Source organism: Miniopterus schreibersii (genome assembly GCF_964146895.1).
Source record: "Miniopterus schreibersii genome assembly, chromosome: 16".
NCBI classification, from domain to species: domain Eukaryota; kingdom Metazoa; phylum Chordata; class Mammalia; order Chiroptera; family Miniopteridae; genus Miniopterus; species Miniopterus schreibersii.
Window position 1 is genome coordinate 8,187,806 of NC_138116.1, and position 20,613 is coordinate 8,208,418.

The following is a 20,613-nucleotide window of genomic DNA, read 5'->3' on the forward strand; positions in this document are numbered from 1 at the left end:
CTTTGGATGATAGAGCTTTTAATTAAGAGTTCAGCAATAAAGATGGCTGGTGGCACCGGATATCTGCACAGTGATCTCATGTAGACGCCTTCTCAGCAGATTGCCGGAGAAGCTATAGGCAAAGCCATTTATCACCAGATTCAGCGGCTGTGCTCCAGTCTCTTCAACATACTGAGGCTCTCCCTCTAATGGCATCTCATGAACCAGTTGAAACATAAGCAGATTGTTCAGGTGGGATTCGTGGTCATTTGGATCACATAGATAATGTATGAATTCCTTTTTTTTTTTTTTTTAACTTAAACCTTTCCAGGTAATATCTAAAGGCTCCTCTCACTGTCACCTCCGAAGCCAGTCTGTCCCTCGCTTCCCCAGAGACGTGTTACTTATCTGCCCTGCTGTGTTATTGTCCTGTGTCTGGAGGTTATATTTAATCCTGTTTTTCACATAAGTGTCATTATATTTTATGTCTCATTCTGTGGCTTGCTCTTTTCATTAGACACTGTATCTTGGAGATCTGTCCGTGTTGTTACAGGAAGCTCTAGCTCATTCGATTTAGCTGCTACATAGTATCGTTTAGTATAAATATGTTACAGTGTATTTAGCCATTGCCTTGCTGGCAGAGATTTATATAGAGCTTTATTTAAAGAGTTTGTCGATTCCCATATAACGATTAAAGCATCTTGCATAGCTTGGCAAAGGACCCATAAGAATCTTTCTACTAGCAAAGCCTGACTTGACAAGTTAGTCCAACTGTAAAGGTGAATGTTATTCATGAGAATAAAATAGGGATACGTTAAGAGCAAAAATTAACTGTCGCCAGACAGGGAAGCCCCTTAGTTCTCTCCTAGTACAGGCAACATGCAATCACATCAGTGTGATCAAAAGCAAAGAGCACTCCCAGAGCCCGAACGATCGGCCAGCCAGAAAATCCCAGAAAATCACCTTGGTTCCATGCTCTGGTTTGGGTAATAGTCTCGTGTTAACAAAAAACATTTTCAATAGGAATTTTTTAAATCATAGAGTTAAAAATACAAAACAACAACAAAAAAACCCTGCTTCCCGAGACATCTAAGATCACAGAACTGCTGCCAGATTCACACTCAGAGCACTGTGTGTTTTTTCGGTGTCACTTATGTAGTCAGCATGCGGGTGACATTTAGACCCAGGCTTGGCTTACAAGCATGATTCAGGAGAACACATCAGATGGTGAACATGGGGAAATCTTCCTTGGTGTCGAGAGGGAGCAGCTTGAAGGAGCCACACTGCCGCAGGGCGTCACCCAGTGAAAAACAGACTTTTCCGGAAACTCTTAAAATCTCAACTCCAGCCCTTGATGACAGCCACCCAGGTCCTCTAAGAGAAACCTGTGGGGCGTTTCAGAAACATGCAAATACGGGTGGAAAACTCAAGCCAAGGTGACCTCTAGCAGAAATGACCTCTGCCGTGACTTTCCTCATTGAACTAAAGGGGCATTTGAAGCAACATCCATTCAGATACCAGCAACCTCACCAAAAGCACCCCAGTTGCCTGCCTCCCGGTGTGCTCGGGCCTTCCAGTTCTCTCGAGGTTTCCCAATGCTGGGTTGTTATCCATCTGCGAAGACTGAATCCCAACGTATCTAGAATTCCCCTTCCAGATGGTTATAGATAATTTTTAAAAAGGCATCTAGGAAATGTAAGGCCCAAACAGCATCAAAATTTGGTGCAGTGTAGATCTGTGGGTTTATTTTTAACACATTACACAACAGTCGGTGGGGATAGAGTGGTGTGGCTGCTGCTGAAAGACTTAGAAAGTCCCCGTAGAAATGCCCAGAAATGTTTCCGAAGTTGGCTCACGAGGTCAGTGCCTCATCAAGCTGAGGTCCAAAAAACAGACTCGCAGCTGCTTTCCGTAGAAGTTGAAATTTCCCTTCATTTTTTTTCCCCCCTAAAAGGTCTAGGTTCAGATATGTGGTTGGACTTCATGCCTGCCTATGAAAATTGGCTTAGTCAAAATTTTCCTTTTCTCCCCCAACCGTGTACATGACAGAAGCCCCTGAGCTGAATGTTTTCCACCCTCACGACGATACAGTGTCAGGCTTGTGACACGTGACAGCTTAGTAAGAGGCTGCCAGCGCCCAGAGCGGCAGAGAGTAAGATGCGCCTCTGATGCAGTCGGGGGGGACCGCGGCTCCCCTGGCCGCAGGCGAGGCGGGTGCGCTTACCCCCCACGGCTCCGTGGCCCGGGTGCGGCCGGACTTAACTCACATGTGAGGCAACTTTCTCCAGGGCCCTCCTGTGAACAGTGACAAACGTAAGCTCTGTTCAAGGCTTAGGAGTTCCTCACGTTTACCGAAGGTCCCCCGTGTGTGAGACGAGGATTTGGGGGATGGGTGCTGAGACAGATGTCTGCCTCCAGGCGGTGGCCTCGCAGGCCCTGAGGAACCTCCCGTGTTTCTTTTCCCTTCTTGCCTTGGTTTCCAGGAAGCTCGGAGGTCAGGTTAATACTTAAAACGTAATCGTCAGGCTTGGTTCTGGTGCAGTTGGGAATTCAGCCACATGCCTGAGGAACTGTCTTTTAGGCTGCAGTGTCTGGGCCCCAGGGGTGTGCGTGTGCATGCGTGTGTGTGTTAGACAGAAATAACCTGCTCTGGAAGGTCAGAGGTCAGAGGGGCTTTGTTTCCGGAGCAGGCCTCTGGAGAGGCGTCCTGGGAGGGGGAAGCAGCCTCCCTTGTTGCCTTTGAAGGTGTGTCAGCAGGTGGGGTCTTCGCATAAAATGGTTACACCGAGTAGAGGGAACAGTGGGAGCAAGATGAGAGAAGACTGGGTGCTCCCCGGGGGTCACCCACGTGAAGGACTGGAGGTCAAGGTTTATAGACAGAGGAAAGAATTCGAAGGCCCCATCCATCAAACGCTGCTTCGCACAACCCGAGGATACGCAAGACTCGGCACTCCTCCATCTGCCTCCCTGGCTACGCAGAGCCTCCCGGTTCATGAGCACCTGTCACAGAACCTACCCTGCAGCCAGTGGGGACAGTCGTGCCTCGATGTCCCGGAGGTGCCTTCTCTGTCCATCGGGTTACAGGCGTCACCAGAGCTGACACGCCTTTCCCTGTCCCCTGCCCCCGCTGGCACCTCCTTGTGTGAAGCCTCAGGCAGCTGGTGCCTCAGAATGGTTTTTGTTTTGAAGAACTGGTCAGAAAATTTTGGAAAGAGCATGTTTCCTTGACGTAGAGAAAGGCTTTCTGATTCTACTTTCCAAGCAGATCTTTAGGCCCTTCCTCCCCTGACCCCGTCACGTGAGCTCCAGGGGGCTCTATATTTGGTGAACAAGCTATAGGTGGTCTTGGGTGGAGTTCTCCTTGGATCGGTGATAGGTACCCAGCAAACATTACTGTATCCCCCGCTCAGTAAACAGTGTATTTCATTCATAAGCTGCTTAATAAAGATGCAGGCATTGGAATTACGCATGTAAGAGCTGGCGAAACCCTGAAGTCTGTTGTTTAAGTAACGGTGGGGCACCGGTGTGAATGCCCTGGTTTTGCCAATGCGCTGTGGTCACATAACGTTATCGCTGGGGGAGGCTGGCCAAGAGGATATGGGAACAGTCCGCACTACTTCTGCACATTCTTACGAGTCTTAAATTATTCCACAATTAAAATAGGAAGTTTGTTGTTTTCTTTTTGAAAGCAAGACAGAATCAAAGAGACCATCTAGTCCAGTTTTCAGGCTTTAATGGAGCAGCGGCCTCCCCCTCCTGCCCTCTCCCCCTCACATCCTCAGCAGCCCCCGGGCACCTCCTGACCGCTGGACGGCTCCATGAAATAGCCCTTCAGAGAGGCCCCTCCAGTCCAACACCAGGCTCCAGATGAGGAAATCAGGGCCCGCAGAACATGCACCGCTCTTTAGTGACTATCGATAGAAGGTCAGAGCCCAGAGAGGGTCAGAGCCCTCTGCAGATCACCCCGAGTCACAGCTCGTAGTCTAGGTGAGGTCCATGGGACTGCAAACGAGGCTTTATGCTCCTGCGTCCGTTTCTGGTGTGTGGGAGATGTATCCGTCCGTATGGCTGAGCCAGGGCACAGCCGGCTGGCTGAGTTGGCAGGAGGTCGCACAATTTACTACTTGGCATGGGGCGCTGGCCTCGGAAGGCAGAGGGCAGGAACTCGGGACCTCAGAGGAAGTCCCCTGGCTTCTTGCCACCTTGGCGTCCGTCCCGACCCCCTGTGAGGACTGAGGCTGATGAGCTTTCCTCTTGTTTCCCATTCGGGCCCAGGTCACTGAAGTAAGGGAACCCTTGCTCGCCTTGGCTTACAGCCGAGGATAACATCATTGCAATAATGCTCTCTTGTATTTGCCTAAGGATTTTCAGGTTGCAAAACCCTTACACGTTCGTTCCCTAAGCTAAGCCTCACTCCAGGCTCCCACCTGGGCGGACTGGTTTTCCTTTCTGCTCTGTTAACAAGGGACATGACTTTTCAAAGGTCACCCATTGAGTTTGTATGAAGGCTGGAGTCAGAACCCGGGTGTCCAGGACCCTGGTCCATGGTCTCCTTACAGGGGACATCTGTCTTCACCGCTGCTCGGGACACACAGAGCACCATCCAGGAGCAGGACTGTAACGAGGAAGGGCCCTGATGTGGACATGCAGGGAACAAAATGGTTTCATGGTCCCTCAGGACAGAAAGCTCTTTTAGCTCAGCCTCTGCTTTTACGTATTAATCAGCAGAGGCCCAAGAAGCGGAGGAGCGTGCTCCCTCCCCTGGATTTGCCCGTCTCAGCACGTTACTGAGGTTGACGTGTTTAGGCTTCATCGCAGTCTGGTTCCATGGGACCGTGACATGGGAATGGGGTGGGGGGCGGCCTTGGCTGAGCCCACAGACATGGTTCTTTGTGACCGGAATGAGCAGTGCGCTTTTTCTTCCCCCAGGACCCCCGGAGCAAGCACAAGTTCAAAATCCACACCTATGGAAGCCCCACCTTCTGTGACCACTGCGGGTCGCTGCTGTATGGACTCATCCACCAGGGCATGAAATGCGACAGTAAGTACGTTTTCCTTTCCCAGCAGATGGCGGGGCTCCGAGGCGCAGGCCCAGGGTTCCCCGAGCACTTCAGGTTTGGTAACTTTTCAACGCCAGCTCATCGATAAAGAGACTTCATTCCAATACACACAAGGCCGAAGAAGTGTAGTATTTTTCCACGATAAAGTTTTCTGGTTTATTAAACCACTTAACTGCCTAATTATGAACCCCAAAAAAGCACCCAACTTATAAGCGAAGTTGGTGCCATCACCGTTTTTAGTGGTGGGAATCTTCAGTCACCGTGAAGTGCAGGCTCGTCGAACCCCAGAGCAGGTGCCGCGTGTTGGAGAAAGACTCGGCACCTCCGACCCCGTGTGTGGTTCGGCTTCGGAACCGGCTTCAGTCACAGCCGCCGTCTGCCTGCCTCCAGTCAGCGGGTGGGCTGTGGAAAAATCCCGTGGTTCTCCTGAAGCTGAAACCACAATGGAAGTAAGAAGCAGGATGGCATCTGAAGTCTGCTCGCCCTGCGTGCTCGTGGGCAGCTCAGGTTCCCGTCCGCCCAGCTGGAGACGAAGTCACGGGTGACCAGCGGCGAGGACGACGGCAGCCTCGTCCGTTCTCCTGGTATCTCCATCAACAGCCAGGAGGGAAGAAAAACAGCTATGGAAACCCCTTGCTTTGGTCATTCGTACATTTCGAGATTCATTTTCCAGGCTATTTATTCGCTTAGATAAAAGTGTATACCTTTAGGATATGAAGGGTTAATTGCTGCCTCTGTTTTCTTAGTAGCCAAGAAAGCGTTATGGAAATACCAGCATAGGGTCACTCACTGATGACCGCTGTTACCCAGGAGCTGTGTATGTGCATCCTGCACGGAGCAAGCACAGTATATAAAATAAAGATACGCGAACCTCACGGAGTAGATGGTAGTTTCTCAGAACACGGGGCTCTGCCCCTCACCACGCTGTGCAATTTAATAGCCTAACGACGCCCAGGGATTCCAGAGGCATGGGTTTCAGGGCTTCTGCAAGTGCCCATTGTAAGTGCATTTGTAAATCTACTTTTAACCTTGGAACAAAAATGAGCACTTGAATGTGGGACATGGCCGGCCCTGACACGTCGAAGATGACGTGGGAGAGCGGGCGTTGCTGGCGCCACCCACTGGGAAGCACGTGCAGTGGAGCTTGTCCTGCCTCCGCTGCACTGAAGAGCCCCCAGGACTGTGAAGCACCCGAGTTAAACAATGTTACCATTTGTACTCACTCCTCCGGATTCTGGGTACTGTGTAACTTTAACAAGATACATGAATAAGTGAGTTCTTCAGGCTCAGCGGATACTTCGCCTAACAGCTGGTTTCAAAGTTTTGTTCGGATCCGAGGGCTTTATTGGTGGTCCGTGAATGTCTTTATAATACATAAATGGTATAAATTTGAATTTATTAACGAAGTTTATGCTAATAAAATAATACTCACCTGGGTTATATATTAGGATTCTGCTTACGATTCTGCTGTGAAATGGGTTCTATTGCTAAAAAAAAAAAAAAAAAAAAAAAAAATTTTTTTTAAAATCTGAAAACCAGTGCTTTTTGTTTTTTGTTTTAAACTCCTTTCCTTGGAGTCCTAGGGCATGTGGAGCAGCTGCCGGTGCTCCCTCCTGGAGGCAGGAGAATCAGCAGACGGGTGCCAGGGCCCCAACCCCTCGCTTACCTTCTGCAGAGAAGAGACCGCTGCCTGTGGCCTTACACGTTGTAGGGTCACAATACTATATACAGTTCTGCTTGGTGGAAAAAGAGCTTATCAGGCATTTGTCTGGGCCAGCCTCTTAGTTTGCAGACTAAGAAATGGAATCAGAGAGGGAAGATAAGCTTCCCAAGATATAAAAGCCTCTAATGGGAGAAGCCAAGACAAGAACACAGCCCCATCTCGCCTTCACCTCCCTCGCCCTCCCTGTTGTCCGGGTCCCTCCCGGAGGCTGTGGCCTTTATTTCCTTTAAGTTTCAATTTCTTCCCGGGCACTTAAAGATAACTTCAGGAGTCTGTATCTTTGCTAAGTCAAGGTACGTGGCTTTGAACGCTTCGCTTTGGAAACAGAAGCCTGGCCAGATCCACGTTTGTGAATCAACCAATTGTTCGCTCCTCCTGGCGTCCGCTTTCCCGCCTCCAGTGTCCAGTCCTAGCAAGTAGACATCCTTCCCTGTGCTTTCTGCAATTTATTCCACCACGTTGGAATTACACCCTCAAAACGAAACGGCATGAGGGCTCCCCCTTGAAGGTCACAGCCTTGTGGCATCCCCTCGGCGATTCGGGAGGACCCCGGTGGCCAGTCTCCCTGCAGAAGCCCGGAGATACGAGGACACGGAGCTGCGCCACCCACGCGAGCCTCAGGTTTTCGTTCAGCACTCAGCTTTCTTTTCTGGGTGTCTCGGGCTCGTCGCGATGACTGGCGTTTTTTTCACCCTCTCCGTCTCGCCCACGTAATGTCAGCAGGGAAGGAATGGCATATCATGCCAGGCCTGGGTTTGTTGTACTTGGAATAATATTTAAATGTTTGAAGACAGGTTTAAAATATCAAGTGCAAGTTCTTTAAAACACACACACACACACACACACACACACAAAAGCAATGTATTTAAGCCTTCTTGAAAATACAGAGCTAGCTCAGGAAAGGCAAATGTTATGAATTTCCTAGACTCAACCCACAGGTTCTCACGCTTTCTGAGTGGTGAGCTAGGGAGGCATAGAAATTCTTTGGCACAAAGTGTCGTCTGTTTAAAATGTGCGTGTTACCCGCCTCCATGTACATAAACTAGGGGTTCACCTGTGCTTGGTGTGCGTTTACCTGTGTGAGTTTTGTATACTGTTCAGTACCTGAAGCGGTCGCAGAAGACCAGGCAGGGGGACTGTGCTTCAGTTGCAACTGGACAAACGTGTTGATATTTAAAGGATATTGTCACACACGCGAGGCCTGTGCTGTCAGGGACATCTGCTTGCAGTTCTTTATGTCACCAACAAGATTGTAGCAAAGCACCAAGTTGGAGAGTAGCTCGTTTTCGCTTTGATCCCGCAGCCAAAACACTGAGGAAGTGGCGGTTTGGGCCCGTCTGCCCAGGCTCACCCTGTGCTCCCTCCATTCACAGCCTGCGACATGAACGTGCACAAGCAGTGTGTGATCAACGTCCCCAGCCTCTGCGGGATGGACCACACGGAGAAGCGGGGCCGGATCTACCTGAAGGCCGAGGTCACCGATGAAAAGCTCCACGTCACAGGTAAGGCCTGCCCGTGGAGGCGGCAGGCATGCGGCATCCCAGACGGCGCTTGGACGGAGGTCAGGGTGGCGCCGAGGCAGGGCTCAGACACCCGGGCTTGTGGTTGCCTCGGAGCGGCTCCGACTCAGGGCCCCTGACTGATCCCCGTTGGCACGTCTGCTCGGAGAGGGCTCTGTACGTGGATTCCCCAGTGCTCAATGTCGCTCCGAGTCGTAGCTGCCGTGTGGGCTGGGGTACTCTGACGGCACGGCCGGTGTATTATCCCCTGGCGACGGGAACGGGGAAGCCAGTTCAGCAAGATGCCGGGAGTGAGAGTGGAAGCAGGGCAAGGGGAGGCGACGGGTGATCCAGGTGTTTAACGGCATCAGGCTGGGGTGACCCAAAAAGTCCATCTTTTTCTTTTTTTTTTTTAATATATCTTTATTGATTTCAGAGAGAGGAAGGGAGAGGGAGAGAGAGAGAGAAACATCGATGATGAGAGAGTCATTGATCGGATGCAGCCCACAACCCGGGCATGTGCCCTGACCAGGAATCGAACCCTGATCGCCTGGATCCTAGGTCAACGCTTAACCGCTGAGCCACGCCTGGCCGGGCCCGAAAAGTCCATCTTAATGACAGCAACAGCAAACCCTCGGAGCGGCTGTGCTTCCTCTGAGTTGGGCCCCCGTGCTGAGCACTCCGCAGAGATTAACTTACTTAGCCCTCATGGCTACCCGATTAGGAGCCTCATTATATTTGCTCGTAAATATTAGCCGAACTCCTCTTCGGCACTCCACATGTTCTTTGGGGTCACAGAAGATCCAAATGTGGGCCTTAGAACCAGGGGAAGAGAAGGAACACCTGAAAGAGTTAAAGGACAATCCAAGTCCACGTTTGATCGAGCGATCAGTCGCGTGGGAGGGGCTCCAGGCCACGGCGGTGAGCGGGAGGGAGGACTCCGTGGGGGAGACGGAAGGGCCGTGGGTATTGGGGGGCGGGGGGAAGGGAGCCCCGTCGAGGGCTTATGTGGGATGTGGGAATTGAGCTGCTTTCGTGGGACCACAGGTATGAGCCATAAGCTGTAATGGGGAGAGGCGAAGGCCCCAGCGCAGGGAGGTCTTGGAAAACGCACCCGACCCCTGAGCAGCTGAGCTCGTTGGGCATCGGCTCCCTCTCCGTTTCACCCGCGCAGACTCGCTCAAACCGAGCGTAGTTTCCAAAGTAGAATAGAAACTCCCATCCGGCTCCCGCCTTGGGGCGGAAATCGCCCTTCCGAGGCCAGCGGTGAGCCTCCCGCCTGGATCGGTGCGGCATCCATAGGAAAGGCCTGCGCTTTCCTGCTCTGTTTTTACTTTTTGCCTTTGGTCGTGGTGCTGATGTTATCTGAACAGTGTCTTTTTTTTCCCCTTCTACTATGAGATTTTAATAGGTTTCTACATTCTCATGTGCGTTTTTATTTGGTTTGGACGAGTGGTAAAAAAAAAAAATCCCTCCCGGGAACCAATTTTCAATTTAACGTTGTCAGTACATGGAAAAAAAACCGCGTGTTTTACAAGTGTCTCGGGAACACATCTCTGCCACAAACGGACGATTCTGCAGAGGAGTCTGATTTTCTCATGTACTTTGTGGCGTCCGTTTGGCGTGGAGATCGGAGTGCGACAGGGAGTTCGGGGGGGGGGCTTCCTGCGGATTCTGAGCGTTTTGCACCCTAAGGGTCCCATCCTCTGTCTACCGTCTGGGTCTGGGTGCGATTTGGTGCCCATGTCTCCCCACCCCAGCTGTCGAGACTTCCCGTCGCGGTGGTGTGATTAAAATAACAACATTCCCTCCGTGGGCTTCCCGCCTTACGCCAGCATGTTGCTTCAGAGCCAAGACAGTGAGGCTCCGCTTCGTATAGTAGCCATTCATTTTTTAAAAAAATTTGTTCTCGTCACTATGTATCCCTTCTACCCCCCCTTCCACCTCCACCCACCCCCCTCACCTCCTGGGTGTGATTTCATCACAACCACCTGGGAGGAAAATGCCGTCCTCGCCATCATTTTGTCACTGAGGAAACAGGCTGCAAGAGCTCCCCTGGCCTGCCCAGGGTCACAGGGCCGCTCCGTGGAGGATGCTCTGCCCCCCGCCCAGCCTGCCCCCCCACAGCTGGCTCTGGCCCGGAGAAGGTGACAGGCCGGTCCACAGCCCCCTCCCTTTCCTACAGGCCTGCCCACAGCGCTGCTGAAGTGTTTTCCATTTCACGTTTCTGTCCTGCGACTGCCTCTCGACACCTGTCGTCACTGCAGTGTCGTTGGCACTGCTGCGGGTGGGGGTCTGTCATCATTTCCCCCGGGAGCCTCCCGGTCCCAAGGCTTGAGATAATGGCTGGAAATAAAAATGGCATCAGGGAAGCTGGCTGAGCTCCCCCTCCCCGCCTTAAAGGGAAGAACTGAAATGGGCAGGGACGGAGGCGGGGCCCTTCGCCCTGTGTTCTCAGTGGCCCCGGAGACTTGTCCTTGCCCTGGCATTGTCGCCGCCTTGGCAGAACCCACCTCCAGCAGTTGTCCCCCCCTGCGCTGAACACCCAGGCACGTCCTTCGTATGAGAAAACGGGAACGACCTCTGAGCAAGAAGCAAAACCACCAGGAGGGGGCGCACAGGCCGCCCATTCAAACGCGCATGCTTCTGGGTGATGGCGGGATGTTTGCGACGGATTTATCTGCTCTGCCTTCTTCCCCGACTGGACGTCCCTGGATCCCAGGTGTCACATGTCTGTGTGACCCCTTCGGCCGCCAGTACCTTCCTTGCCTGCCTCCCAGTCTTACTCCTTATGACCCCCCGCACCCCCCCCCCGACCCCCTGATCCGACGGTAAAGAAAAGCCAAGCGCTGTTTCCCGGGGGGCAGGCCGCTTCCCGCCGCCTCGCCTGCACCGGTGCTGCTCCTCCTGCCCCCTCGGGAATCGCTTTTTAACATCCTGTTCCCGTTACCTTTAGGAGGCCTCTCCTGACGTTTCCGGCCTTGCCAAAAATGGACATCCCCCCCCCTGCTCTTTATAACACTCGCAATGCGATTTCACGTGTGTGTTCATTTCTATGTTGATTTCCCGCCACCAGACCGTTAGGCCTTGGAGGTCAGAGGTGGCATCCATCTCCTGTACCCTGTCCAGCGCCTCGAATCTGTGCCTAATACATGTTTGTTGAGCAGGTGATGATGGAAGGATCCAGTAGGCACAGCATGAAAAAGCCACTCAGCCTTATCCTGTGCTCCTCTCTCCCCAGTCCAAGCAACCTTCCCGTTTGAGCCCTATGCCTGGACCGTAACTCTCAGAGGCCCTGTTTTTGGCCTAATTAGAAGCCATGTGACTTCGGGGCCCTTTGGAGAAACTTGGCCGAGAGAGAGGTTGCATCTTCTAGAGACACTTCACTGTCCACCCTGACGGCGGAGCCTCGTCGTGACCTATCCTTGCAGAGCTAAACGTCAAATGTGTACTAACCAGCCGCGTGCCGCCCGCGGGCTGTTATTCCTGTGCGGTTCCCGGTGCCGGGACCCCAGCACAGACTTCTGCCCTGGCGCTTAGTCTCTGGGCGTCCGCCCGAGGCCGCAAGGCGAGAGCGAGGGGCAGGAGTCACCAGCGGCGTTTCCTTAATGCTGCGTCTGCCTTTGTCTTGCATCACCCAGGTGCCCAAGCTCAACGTGACGGGCTTTTCTTTCTCCTGCTCAGGATGATCTCAAGCCCCTGGATTCTTTTTTCAGTTTTACTTATTGATCTGAGAGAGAGAGAGAGAGAGAAACCTTCGTTTGTTGTTCCACTTATTTCTGCATTCACTGGTTGCCTTTTGTATGGGCTCTGACGGGGGATCGAACCGGCGACCTTGACCTACGGAGACAACGCTCTGCCCAACCGAGCCACCCGGCCAGAATGCCCTGGGTCCTTTCCAGGGCCCCCAGCCTTCTGTCCACGCTGACTTCAGTGGCTCCTGCCATGAGGAAGCGCCTTACGTTGGGCTTCGAATGCCCGCATCCCCGGGAAGAGATGAAACACATCATTTCTGGGGCCTCCTTCAAGATTACACCCCATTAGCATACAGGGACATCGACACTGACTGAGCAGGTCATTCTGGCACAGGATTTTAATTGCTTCTAATTATAGGGTTATCATTTAAGCACAGGATTAATTGCCGTGAAATTGTTGCGAAGGGCATGATCTTCTTCTGGAAAGGAAACGCATCAGCCAAGCGAGGGATCTGCCAGAAGCTTGCAAATGATGTGTTTTTTTAACCACTTGCATGGAAACTTTGTTTTAACTCTTTGATGGGGGAGGAGATGTTAAAGGGATCAGGATGGAAGTGGAAATAAAGAGGAAATCAGTGCCCCTTTTGCCCCCCCCCCCAAGAAGGACAGAAAACAAATGTTCAGTGTCTGGGAATCATTTGTTCCACCAACGGAAAATGCCCCCAAATAAAGGCAGAGATGTTTCCTCTCTGATTCAAAAACGCTCGAAGATGCAGGTGCTGTCTCACGGTTCCCCCGGCACCAGGCTGCTCTGCTATCTCCCAAACATTTGTCTTTCAAATGTTTTGTAAAGCAGCCTCCAGCTAACACGTGGGCACGGGGCCTGGTCATGGGCATCGCAGTGGGGCCGAGAGAAACCCGACTCTGTTCACCTCGGCTCCCGGGCGTTTCCACTCGGAAGGAGTGCAGATTTCCGGAGAAAACACGAGCTGGGTCAGCTCCTGGGGCGGTTCTAAAATATCCCGGTTTGAATGGAGTGGGGAAGGCCACCTGCGCGGAGCTCTGCGCCGGCCCTGCCCCACGGGGGACGTTCTTTGCCCAGAAGAATGGTGGTTGTAATTTACCGCCCATTTGGTAATTAATGCGAGGTTTGTGGTTAATTAAAGCCAGTCAGGTTCCTTTGAAAAACCAAGGCAGGCATTTTTCTTTTTCTAGAATAAAGAAGCGAGAACAGATGCAAAGGAAACGTCCCATCAGAGTTTCCAGGTGGGGGTGCTGAATCCGGGGAAGGGTACGCGGGGGGGGGGGGCTGCGCCCCCAGCTCAGACCCGAGCAGGCGGGGGATGCAATCAGGAGAGATGCCCGCCTCACTGAACGCCCGGTGGGGAGGCGCACAGGAGGGCTCTTGTTCTGGAAAATACCACCGGCATCTCTTTCCCTTTGTTAGGTCGCTCTGCCTGTAGCCAGCCACCCCTGGGAGTGGGGTGCAGGGCATGGGGGGGCATATTGCTTCGGCTGCACGGCCACTCTCATGTCATAGGCTGCCTCGGTGACTAGCCCCAGAAGGACCCCTGAGGGGGGACATCCCCCCGAGGCCAGAAAGGAACGTGTGTGCGCCGCACCTTGTACACGGCACCGTCCAGCCTCCCTGCTTCTTTCTGATCCCCAGCTGCTCTGGTGCCGGAGCTGCCTCCGGTCTGCCCCCCGGGAGAGCAGGGCCTCTGTTATCCTCCGGACTCTGGGCATCTGAAGGCTGCCAGTATAGTTCGGAAGAAAAACCCTCAGCACGCTTAAACGGCTAACACTCGGTGAAGAAGGGAGACGGGGGGCTTACGTTTATCCGATGGCTTTAGAGGAAACGTGGCCTTGGCTTTGGAGTCTCAGAGGCTGGATTTGCCTCCCAGCTCTGCAGCTAACTGACGCTCAGTGAGCGTGAGGATGGTTACTCTGTGACTAGAGCCACGCTGATATCAGAGAGGCCAGTGGCCCGAAGTCTATCATTTGACTGACACGTTGACTGTCTGGCCTGACTTGTTTGTGACACGAAGCCACCGTGGGACTCCAGCCACCCTCGGGAAAGCCCGTCTCCGGTTTCCTTTGTTTCTCCTTCGCCACGCCCGCCTGCCCGGCGCTGCCCGGAGCACACTGTGGAATCAGCACTTTCAGGATCGGAAGGGCCTCGTGCAAGGGTAACGTTGCAGAGGAAGCTCAGGATATTAACCTTCACGATTCCGACTTCCCGCAAACCGTGGCCTCATCGCTTAACCTCTCTCTGTTCCCGTTTCCTCGGCGGCAAATGAAGGCACTTGACCTGTGAGCTCCGAGGGCCCTCTGGGCTCTCGCGCTGTGTTGCCGGGAGAGTCCTTTCAGAGAGAAAGCTAATCGGTGCCGGGCAGCGGGGCCTCTTGGACGCACAGGGGGCCCCGAGGCTCCGGGAACTGCACGTGGCCGAGGCCTGGGAAGCCGCGGGTCTTGTGATGATTTTCAAACAAGTTTGAACGGCCAATGCCTTCGAGGGACGTCTTACTTGGAGTGATATTCCCAGGAAAGGGGAGAGGGTGCCGTACCCACCTCCCTCCTCTGGGGACCAGAGTTTGAAACCACGGCTGTAATCCAACCCCCGCATTTCACCTGTGTCAAAACCAAGGCTCAGAGAAGGCATGCGACAGCTAAGGGGGGTGTTGGGAGTTGTAAGGGGGGAAAAAAAACAAACCCCAACACACTCTTAGAAAGGAGAGTTATGGAAAGAAACCTGGGGGGCTGTGTGGAACTCAGGGTGGGGCTGTGGGACCACAGAGGTAGCCGGAAGCAGGGACTAGCCCTCTGCGCCTGCCGCCTCCTGTCTCCCCCCTGCCGTTCGTCCTCTGCGTAGTGAGTTCGGTTCCCCCACGTTGCAGAGGACGCGGCCGTGGGCGGCTCCGCAGCCTTCTCTCCCGCACCTTGTCTCCTGCTGCGTCAGGAAGGAGCCCTGCGTCCCCGGGAAGGCTTTCGTGGGCTCGCTTTGGGCCATGTGCCGCCTCTGGACTAATCGGCTGTGGCTGAAGGGTGAGGTCTTTGAAGGCGGTGGGGAGACATTCACAGGAACAGGGGATGGTGCTAAGCAGACAACAGGCAATGCCGAAACCAGAAGCCACTAGCCCGGGTGTGCAGGAAGGGGCTTTGGGGGTGGGGTCTGGAGCCAGGCTCCCGCCTTCTGCTTGGGTGCCTTTTCCGGCAGCCACCGTCGCCCTCCCACGAAGCGACTAGAGAGCAGTGGCAGGGTCTGAGCCTGCGTACGAAAGTCAGATGTGACTCATAAGTCCCTTCTGAACAAATGAACCTATTCCTGGCCTGGCCAGTTTCCAAAAACAGCCAAAGGATAAAGAAACAGTTTTGATTCAGCGACATGTGTCCAACTCGGCCCCCCCGGCGGCCCATTCATCACCTCCTCTCGTTTGGAGGCTGTAAAGCAGCACGCTGGGTTTTAAATGCGAATGGTGCTGATGCAAGGAGGTTTCGTGGTGGCCGAACCCCCAGGAAGCAGAGTTCTTAATGGGGCCGCAGTTTGAATGCAGAGCCAATGACCCAGGAGGGGTGGCGACGTGTGATTAGGGCCTGCTACCTGGACAGAGCCCACGGCCTGCGTGTTGAGTTCTTTGGCCTGAATCGACTCTCGCCCCGGGCAGCTTTGTCTGCAGGCCGTTTGCTTACTTGGTCCTGGCCGTCCTGTGCCCCTCGCCCCTGGAGCTCGGCTCTCACGGGGAATTCCGGCTGCGAGAATGAACTAGCTGGCAACGTGCTAACAAAGCCCCTGGATTCTTAGCCTCTCTCTCTGAAAAATAAGGAAAACAAAAAGAAAAGAGCCAGGCTACCTGGCTTTCATTCAGCACCGGAAAAGAAAAGCCAGGTACATCTTATCCCAGTCATCGCCATCACCACGCCCACGGTTCGGAAAAGGGTGCGTCTCCTGCTTGGTTTGTAAACAGGGGTGATTATGCTGAGAACGGCAGGGCCCCCTTCCCTCCTGTTCCCCCCCCAAAGCACTTAGATCTCAACGGCCCACCTTGTCAGGCCTCAGGGTTACCAGAATCTCCATCCCGTGGATAGACTTCGGCTTGTGGATCTGCAACACTGGCCGGCTTCCCATGTAATCTTCCTGCTGCCTGACGCTTTGGCCAGGTCAGTGAGTGGCTTAGCACCACGGCTGCTGCTGTGTAAGCGCCTCGGTTATTTCACTGGATTAAAAGTTTTACATCCAAGCCCTGGCCAGTGTGGCTCAGTTGGTTCGGCATCATCCTGGGCACCAGGCCACCAGTTTGATTCCCAGTCAGGGCACATACACAGGTTTCGGGCTTGATCCCCAGGAGGGGGTGTGCAGGGGGCAGCCAATCATGATCATCTCTCACATCCGTGTTTCTCTCTCTCTCTCCATCTCCCTTCTTCTCTCTCTAAAATCAAATTTTAAAAACATATTAAAAAATGTTTTTTGCATCCAAGACACTCATCCTCCAGTCTTGTCTTTCCAGAGTTAACGGATAACTTAGTCCTGCACTAGGTTGGATGCGCGTGATCACCTGGTGCTGGTCTGAGGCACTGACAGGTGGTCAGACAAAGAGCCTGCCGGTGCTGAGAAGGCCCAGACTTTTTAAATTTTTCTTTTTGGCCTTGTGGTTGAGGTGATAAGAGGCTTTGCCAGGTAAAACTCTCTTAGCCTTGATAAGTTTAATTAGTGTTTATCTTCAGCTTTGTAGTCTCAGATTAAAGACCGCTGTGCTATAACAGATAGAAAGGCTGAAAATGGCTTGTTATTATCATTTTCTCAGTCTCTGCAAGGACTGTACGTTCCAAAGACAGCTACTCATAGTCTCCCATTCCCGTGAACCCCAACAGCCGCTGAGCAGTGTGTCCCTCAGAGACTCAGCTCTGAGCCCCGTTTTGGTGACCAAGTGTCATACGGGAGAGTCATTGGTCCTGCAGACGGTTCAAACAGCCCTGGGGCGGGACAGTTGATCCCTTCCTGCCGACCGAGGGAGCGTGTGGACTGCCGCCGGCTAACCAGGCATCCTGGTGATGCCCGGTCAGGACATCCCTGCAGGGAAGCCCAGCGAAGGCCACCAGGAGACGGGCTCCCTCAGGCGAGCTCGCGGAACAGGCGCCTGGGATAAGTGGCCTCCAAGGTGTCTGTGCTCAACCCCTTGCATAAAGGCCGTAGAAACAGGTCGGTTTCCTTGGGCTTTGTCTCTTGAGGATTCAGCTACTTCAAGGAAAAAGAAAGAAAATCAATTTTTTTTTTTTTTAAGAACAACCAATAAACATTTTCGTCTCTGTCCGCCACACTGATGTGAATGGTTATGATTTTATTAGCGATGGCCTCAGAGCTGGGTCTGATTAAATTTAATTTCATGTCCCTGGTTATGTTCAGTTGGACTTCGTCTATTTTAAGCACAGATGAAGGGGAAGCAGTCAGACCGAGGGGGTGGCTGGGGGTGCCTTCTGCTCCCCTCCCGGCTCCTCAAGCTCAGCCCCTCTTGATACAAAGCCAGTGACCATGGAGACAAGTCGGCCAAGTTCTAGTTCCCACTGCGGATTCATCTCCGGTATCATCCTGTTCCTCTAAGAAAGGAAACGTTCTGTCTGTTAGCTGGGGGGGGGGGGGGGGGGGAGTGTTAATTATGCAGCCAGACGTAGGGACTGGGCATTTCTGTCTGTGCCAGGAGAGAACCGAATGGTGGCACCTGCCCCTTCCTTTCTCCTCTTAGCAAACTCCATGCACCGTTCTGTGGTTGTAGCCCTTTCTCTTTGGGGTGCTTCATTGCTCTGAGATCACAGGGTGCCAGGGTCCCCCTTTTTGCGGGGGTCATCTGGGTCAGTACGGTAGACGGGAGCTCCCTCCGTGAGACCCAGAACCGAAAGGCACGTGGCCTGGAGCTGTCTTGACAACCGTGAGCCCAGGAGCAGGGTTCCCAAGGCCACCTGGTCATTCCCTGCTCCGGAGGGGAAGGCGGGAGAGGTGAGGGGTCAGCGTGTGCATTTGCTTTGGTGCCAGGAGTGATCCAGAACAGGGGAGATCGATCCCAGTTTTCTGTGTCGCTCAGGGGGTAGGAGGTTGAATGCCCAGTGGAGCGTTGGTCCCCATGCGCCCAGGGCCCTGTGGGTCTCATTTCTGGTGTCGAATCCTGCACCGGTCAGGGCGCCCGGCTCACGGCGGGTCTCCGTGCACGGACACACGGCGGCTGCTTCTAACCTGGGCGATGCTGCTGCTGACCCTAACAACAGTACTTATGAAGAGTTATTCGTTGCTTATTGTGTGACAGCCACTGTACCCCGGATTTTACTTGCATAATCTCATTTAATACTTTTTAGTTCCTTTTTTTTTTTAAAAAGTCCTCACCAAGGATGTTTTTTCCATTGATTCTAGAGAGAGTGGAAGGAAGGAAGGGGGAGGGGAAGAGAGAGAGAAGCGTCGACGTGAGAAAGACACATCAATTGGTTGCCTCCCACTTGCACCCCGACCAGAGCAGGGAACCTGCAGCCCAGGTACATGTGTGCCCTTGACTGAGGGGGCGGGGGAATCAAACCCGTAAGACTCTTCTTATCTCGTTTCATAGGTGAGGAAATGGAGACTTGGAGGGTTTCAGGGACTTGCCCAGTGACAGGGTGGCGATGAACTTAGATCCGGGCAGAACTTGTCTGTGTCCTGGGAGTTCCCATGACAACGCGCCCCCAGGGATTTTTGGTGCAGGCCTATGAGCCTCCTGTGTCAGCGTCAGATCCGAACCTGCTCTCCCCGCAGCGTGTGGAGTGGATGGGCCCCGAGAGCAGGCTGCATCTAGGAATGGCTGGGCGGGGGGGGGATCTCAGGTGGCCAAGGACGCTCTGTGATCGCTCCTCTGTGCCAGGTTCCTCGGGGCACGGGGCTGCTGACAGACTCCAGCAGACGCCAGCTCCCCCTCCCCAGACATCCTGAGTCCACTTCTCCGAGAGTGGACCCTGCAACCCTGTGTCCTTCGTGAGGCCTCCAGGGTGGTTCTCGTGCACAGTAACATTTGAGACCTGCAGCTCTGAGCATGTCAGGTTCTAGCCTTGTAGTTGGTTAGCTTCACCTAAAACAGGTTCTGAGCTTCAGATCTGTGGACGGAACCCCAGGCACCCTCGCTCCCCAGAATCAGGGAGGCCTCCAAAATTATATGTAGAATTTTGTATCTGCGTCCTGGGAGGATGAGCCGCCACAGCCACTCTCCAAGGCATCCTGTGACACCCCTCCCCCCAAGTTTAGGAATTATTTCCAGGATGAAGGGCAATGGAAAGGACCTTTAACTACCTAGTATCCAGACTAGGAACATGCAACTTCGCACATAGGTGATGTGCCCATGAAAACGAAGGCATAATGTTCTCAGTCTGCAGGGAGCCTGTGTCCAAAGTGGAAGGAATCTTGGCGATTTCCTAGTCCCACCAGCCCCCTTGCTCTCTAGACAGATTTCATGGTTCGCTAGAGATCACCCAAGAAAGCACAGGGAGGGCAGAGCAGGCTGGAGACCCACGCTCCTCGCCCAGCGCACTCCACCAACCCCCCACCCCCCTCGCCCTCGCCCGTGGCCTCTCCTGCCCTTTAGGCCTTGTCTAGAGTATCTGGAGGTTTAGTCACATCATTGCCGGAGGTGAAGTGACCAATGAGATAATTCAGAATTGAATTAAACAGACAGCCTTGACCTTTTAAGGGCAGACCCCCCACCCCCGGTGGAAGCACATCAATAAACCACCCACCTGGTGACAAGGTGACAGTAAGGAAGCTCAGGTAGAGCGTTTGCCATGAGAAATGACAGCGGGCAGCTTAGATTCAAACCGAGAGTGGCCGAGAGGAATTTATCCATCTTCTGATTAACCAGGCTTTCTAGAAACAGCAGGATCCCAGGAGCTGCTTCAGACATCAGTAGATTTCTACCTGGAATCAAGGTGACCAGCTCGTAACCTCTGAAATGCAGCCTCTCTCGTGTCCCTCTGAAAAGTTAAGAAGACCTAGGGACAGACAGAGACCCACAATCGAGATGGACAAACCTCTTCCTGCCGTCTCAGAGAAAGTCCTGACTACGAACCTACGTGGGTCTGCATCAAGGAAAAAAAAATCATCAGTGGTCCGGCCATACTTGGCCCAGAAACAGCCGAGCCCTGAGCTCCCGAAAGAAAGCAGGAGGATTCTTTGTGCCTCCCCTGGGCTCAGAGGAACAGGGTCTCCAACCAGCCAGAAAACCGGGGAGGCCTCCCTTCCCTGCAGAGGGTCGCTTATTCCGCAGGGTAATTTCAAAAGGAAAACCGGAAGGATCAGCCCTGGGAGTGTGTGCTGAGGGTCACAGGCCCGTGTAAGGACAGGCAGGAAAGTAAGAACCCGGGATGGGCATGACTCTACGTGGATGCCCCTGACGAGTCAGTGTGTGTGATTTCCAAGCATTAGGAAGTGGGTCCGATCCCACCTGGGTCCACAGAGACAGTGACACTGGGTCAGGAGCTATGCACATCAGGGTGAGTGCCAGCTTAGTGTTGAGGGAAGTTCACCAGAGGCCACGTAGACAGTGGACGGAGTCCATGGGAGTCTCAACATTGTGCCTTTTGGCAATCACCAAGTCTGGATATAGCTTTCCTCATTTGAAAATGGGTTACTGAGTGAAAACAAACTAAAAAGG

The 20,613-nt window shown here is 53.3% G+C and overlaps 1 protein-coding gene across 1 annotated transcript in view; it reads left to right on the plus strand.

Moving 5' to 3' along the window:
- Positions 1 to 20,613, plus strand: part of PRKCA (protein kinase C alpha) — a 248,090-nt gene that overhangs the window by 172,048 nt on the left and 55,429 nt on the right. Inside the window, exons 4-5 of the mRNA XM_081162411.1 lie at positions 4,909 to 5,020; positions 8,136 to 8,264. Coding sequence (XP_081018537.1) covers positions 4,909 to 5,020; positions 8,136 to 8,264 — 241 coding nt within the window. The remainder of the gene's footprint in view (positions 1 to 4,908; positions 5,021 to 8,135; positions 8,265 to 20,613) is intronic.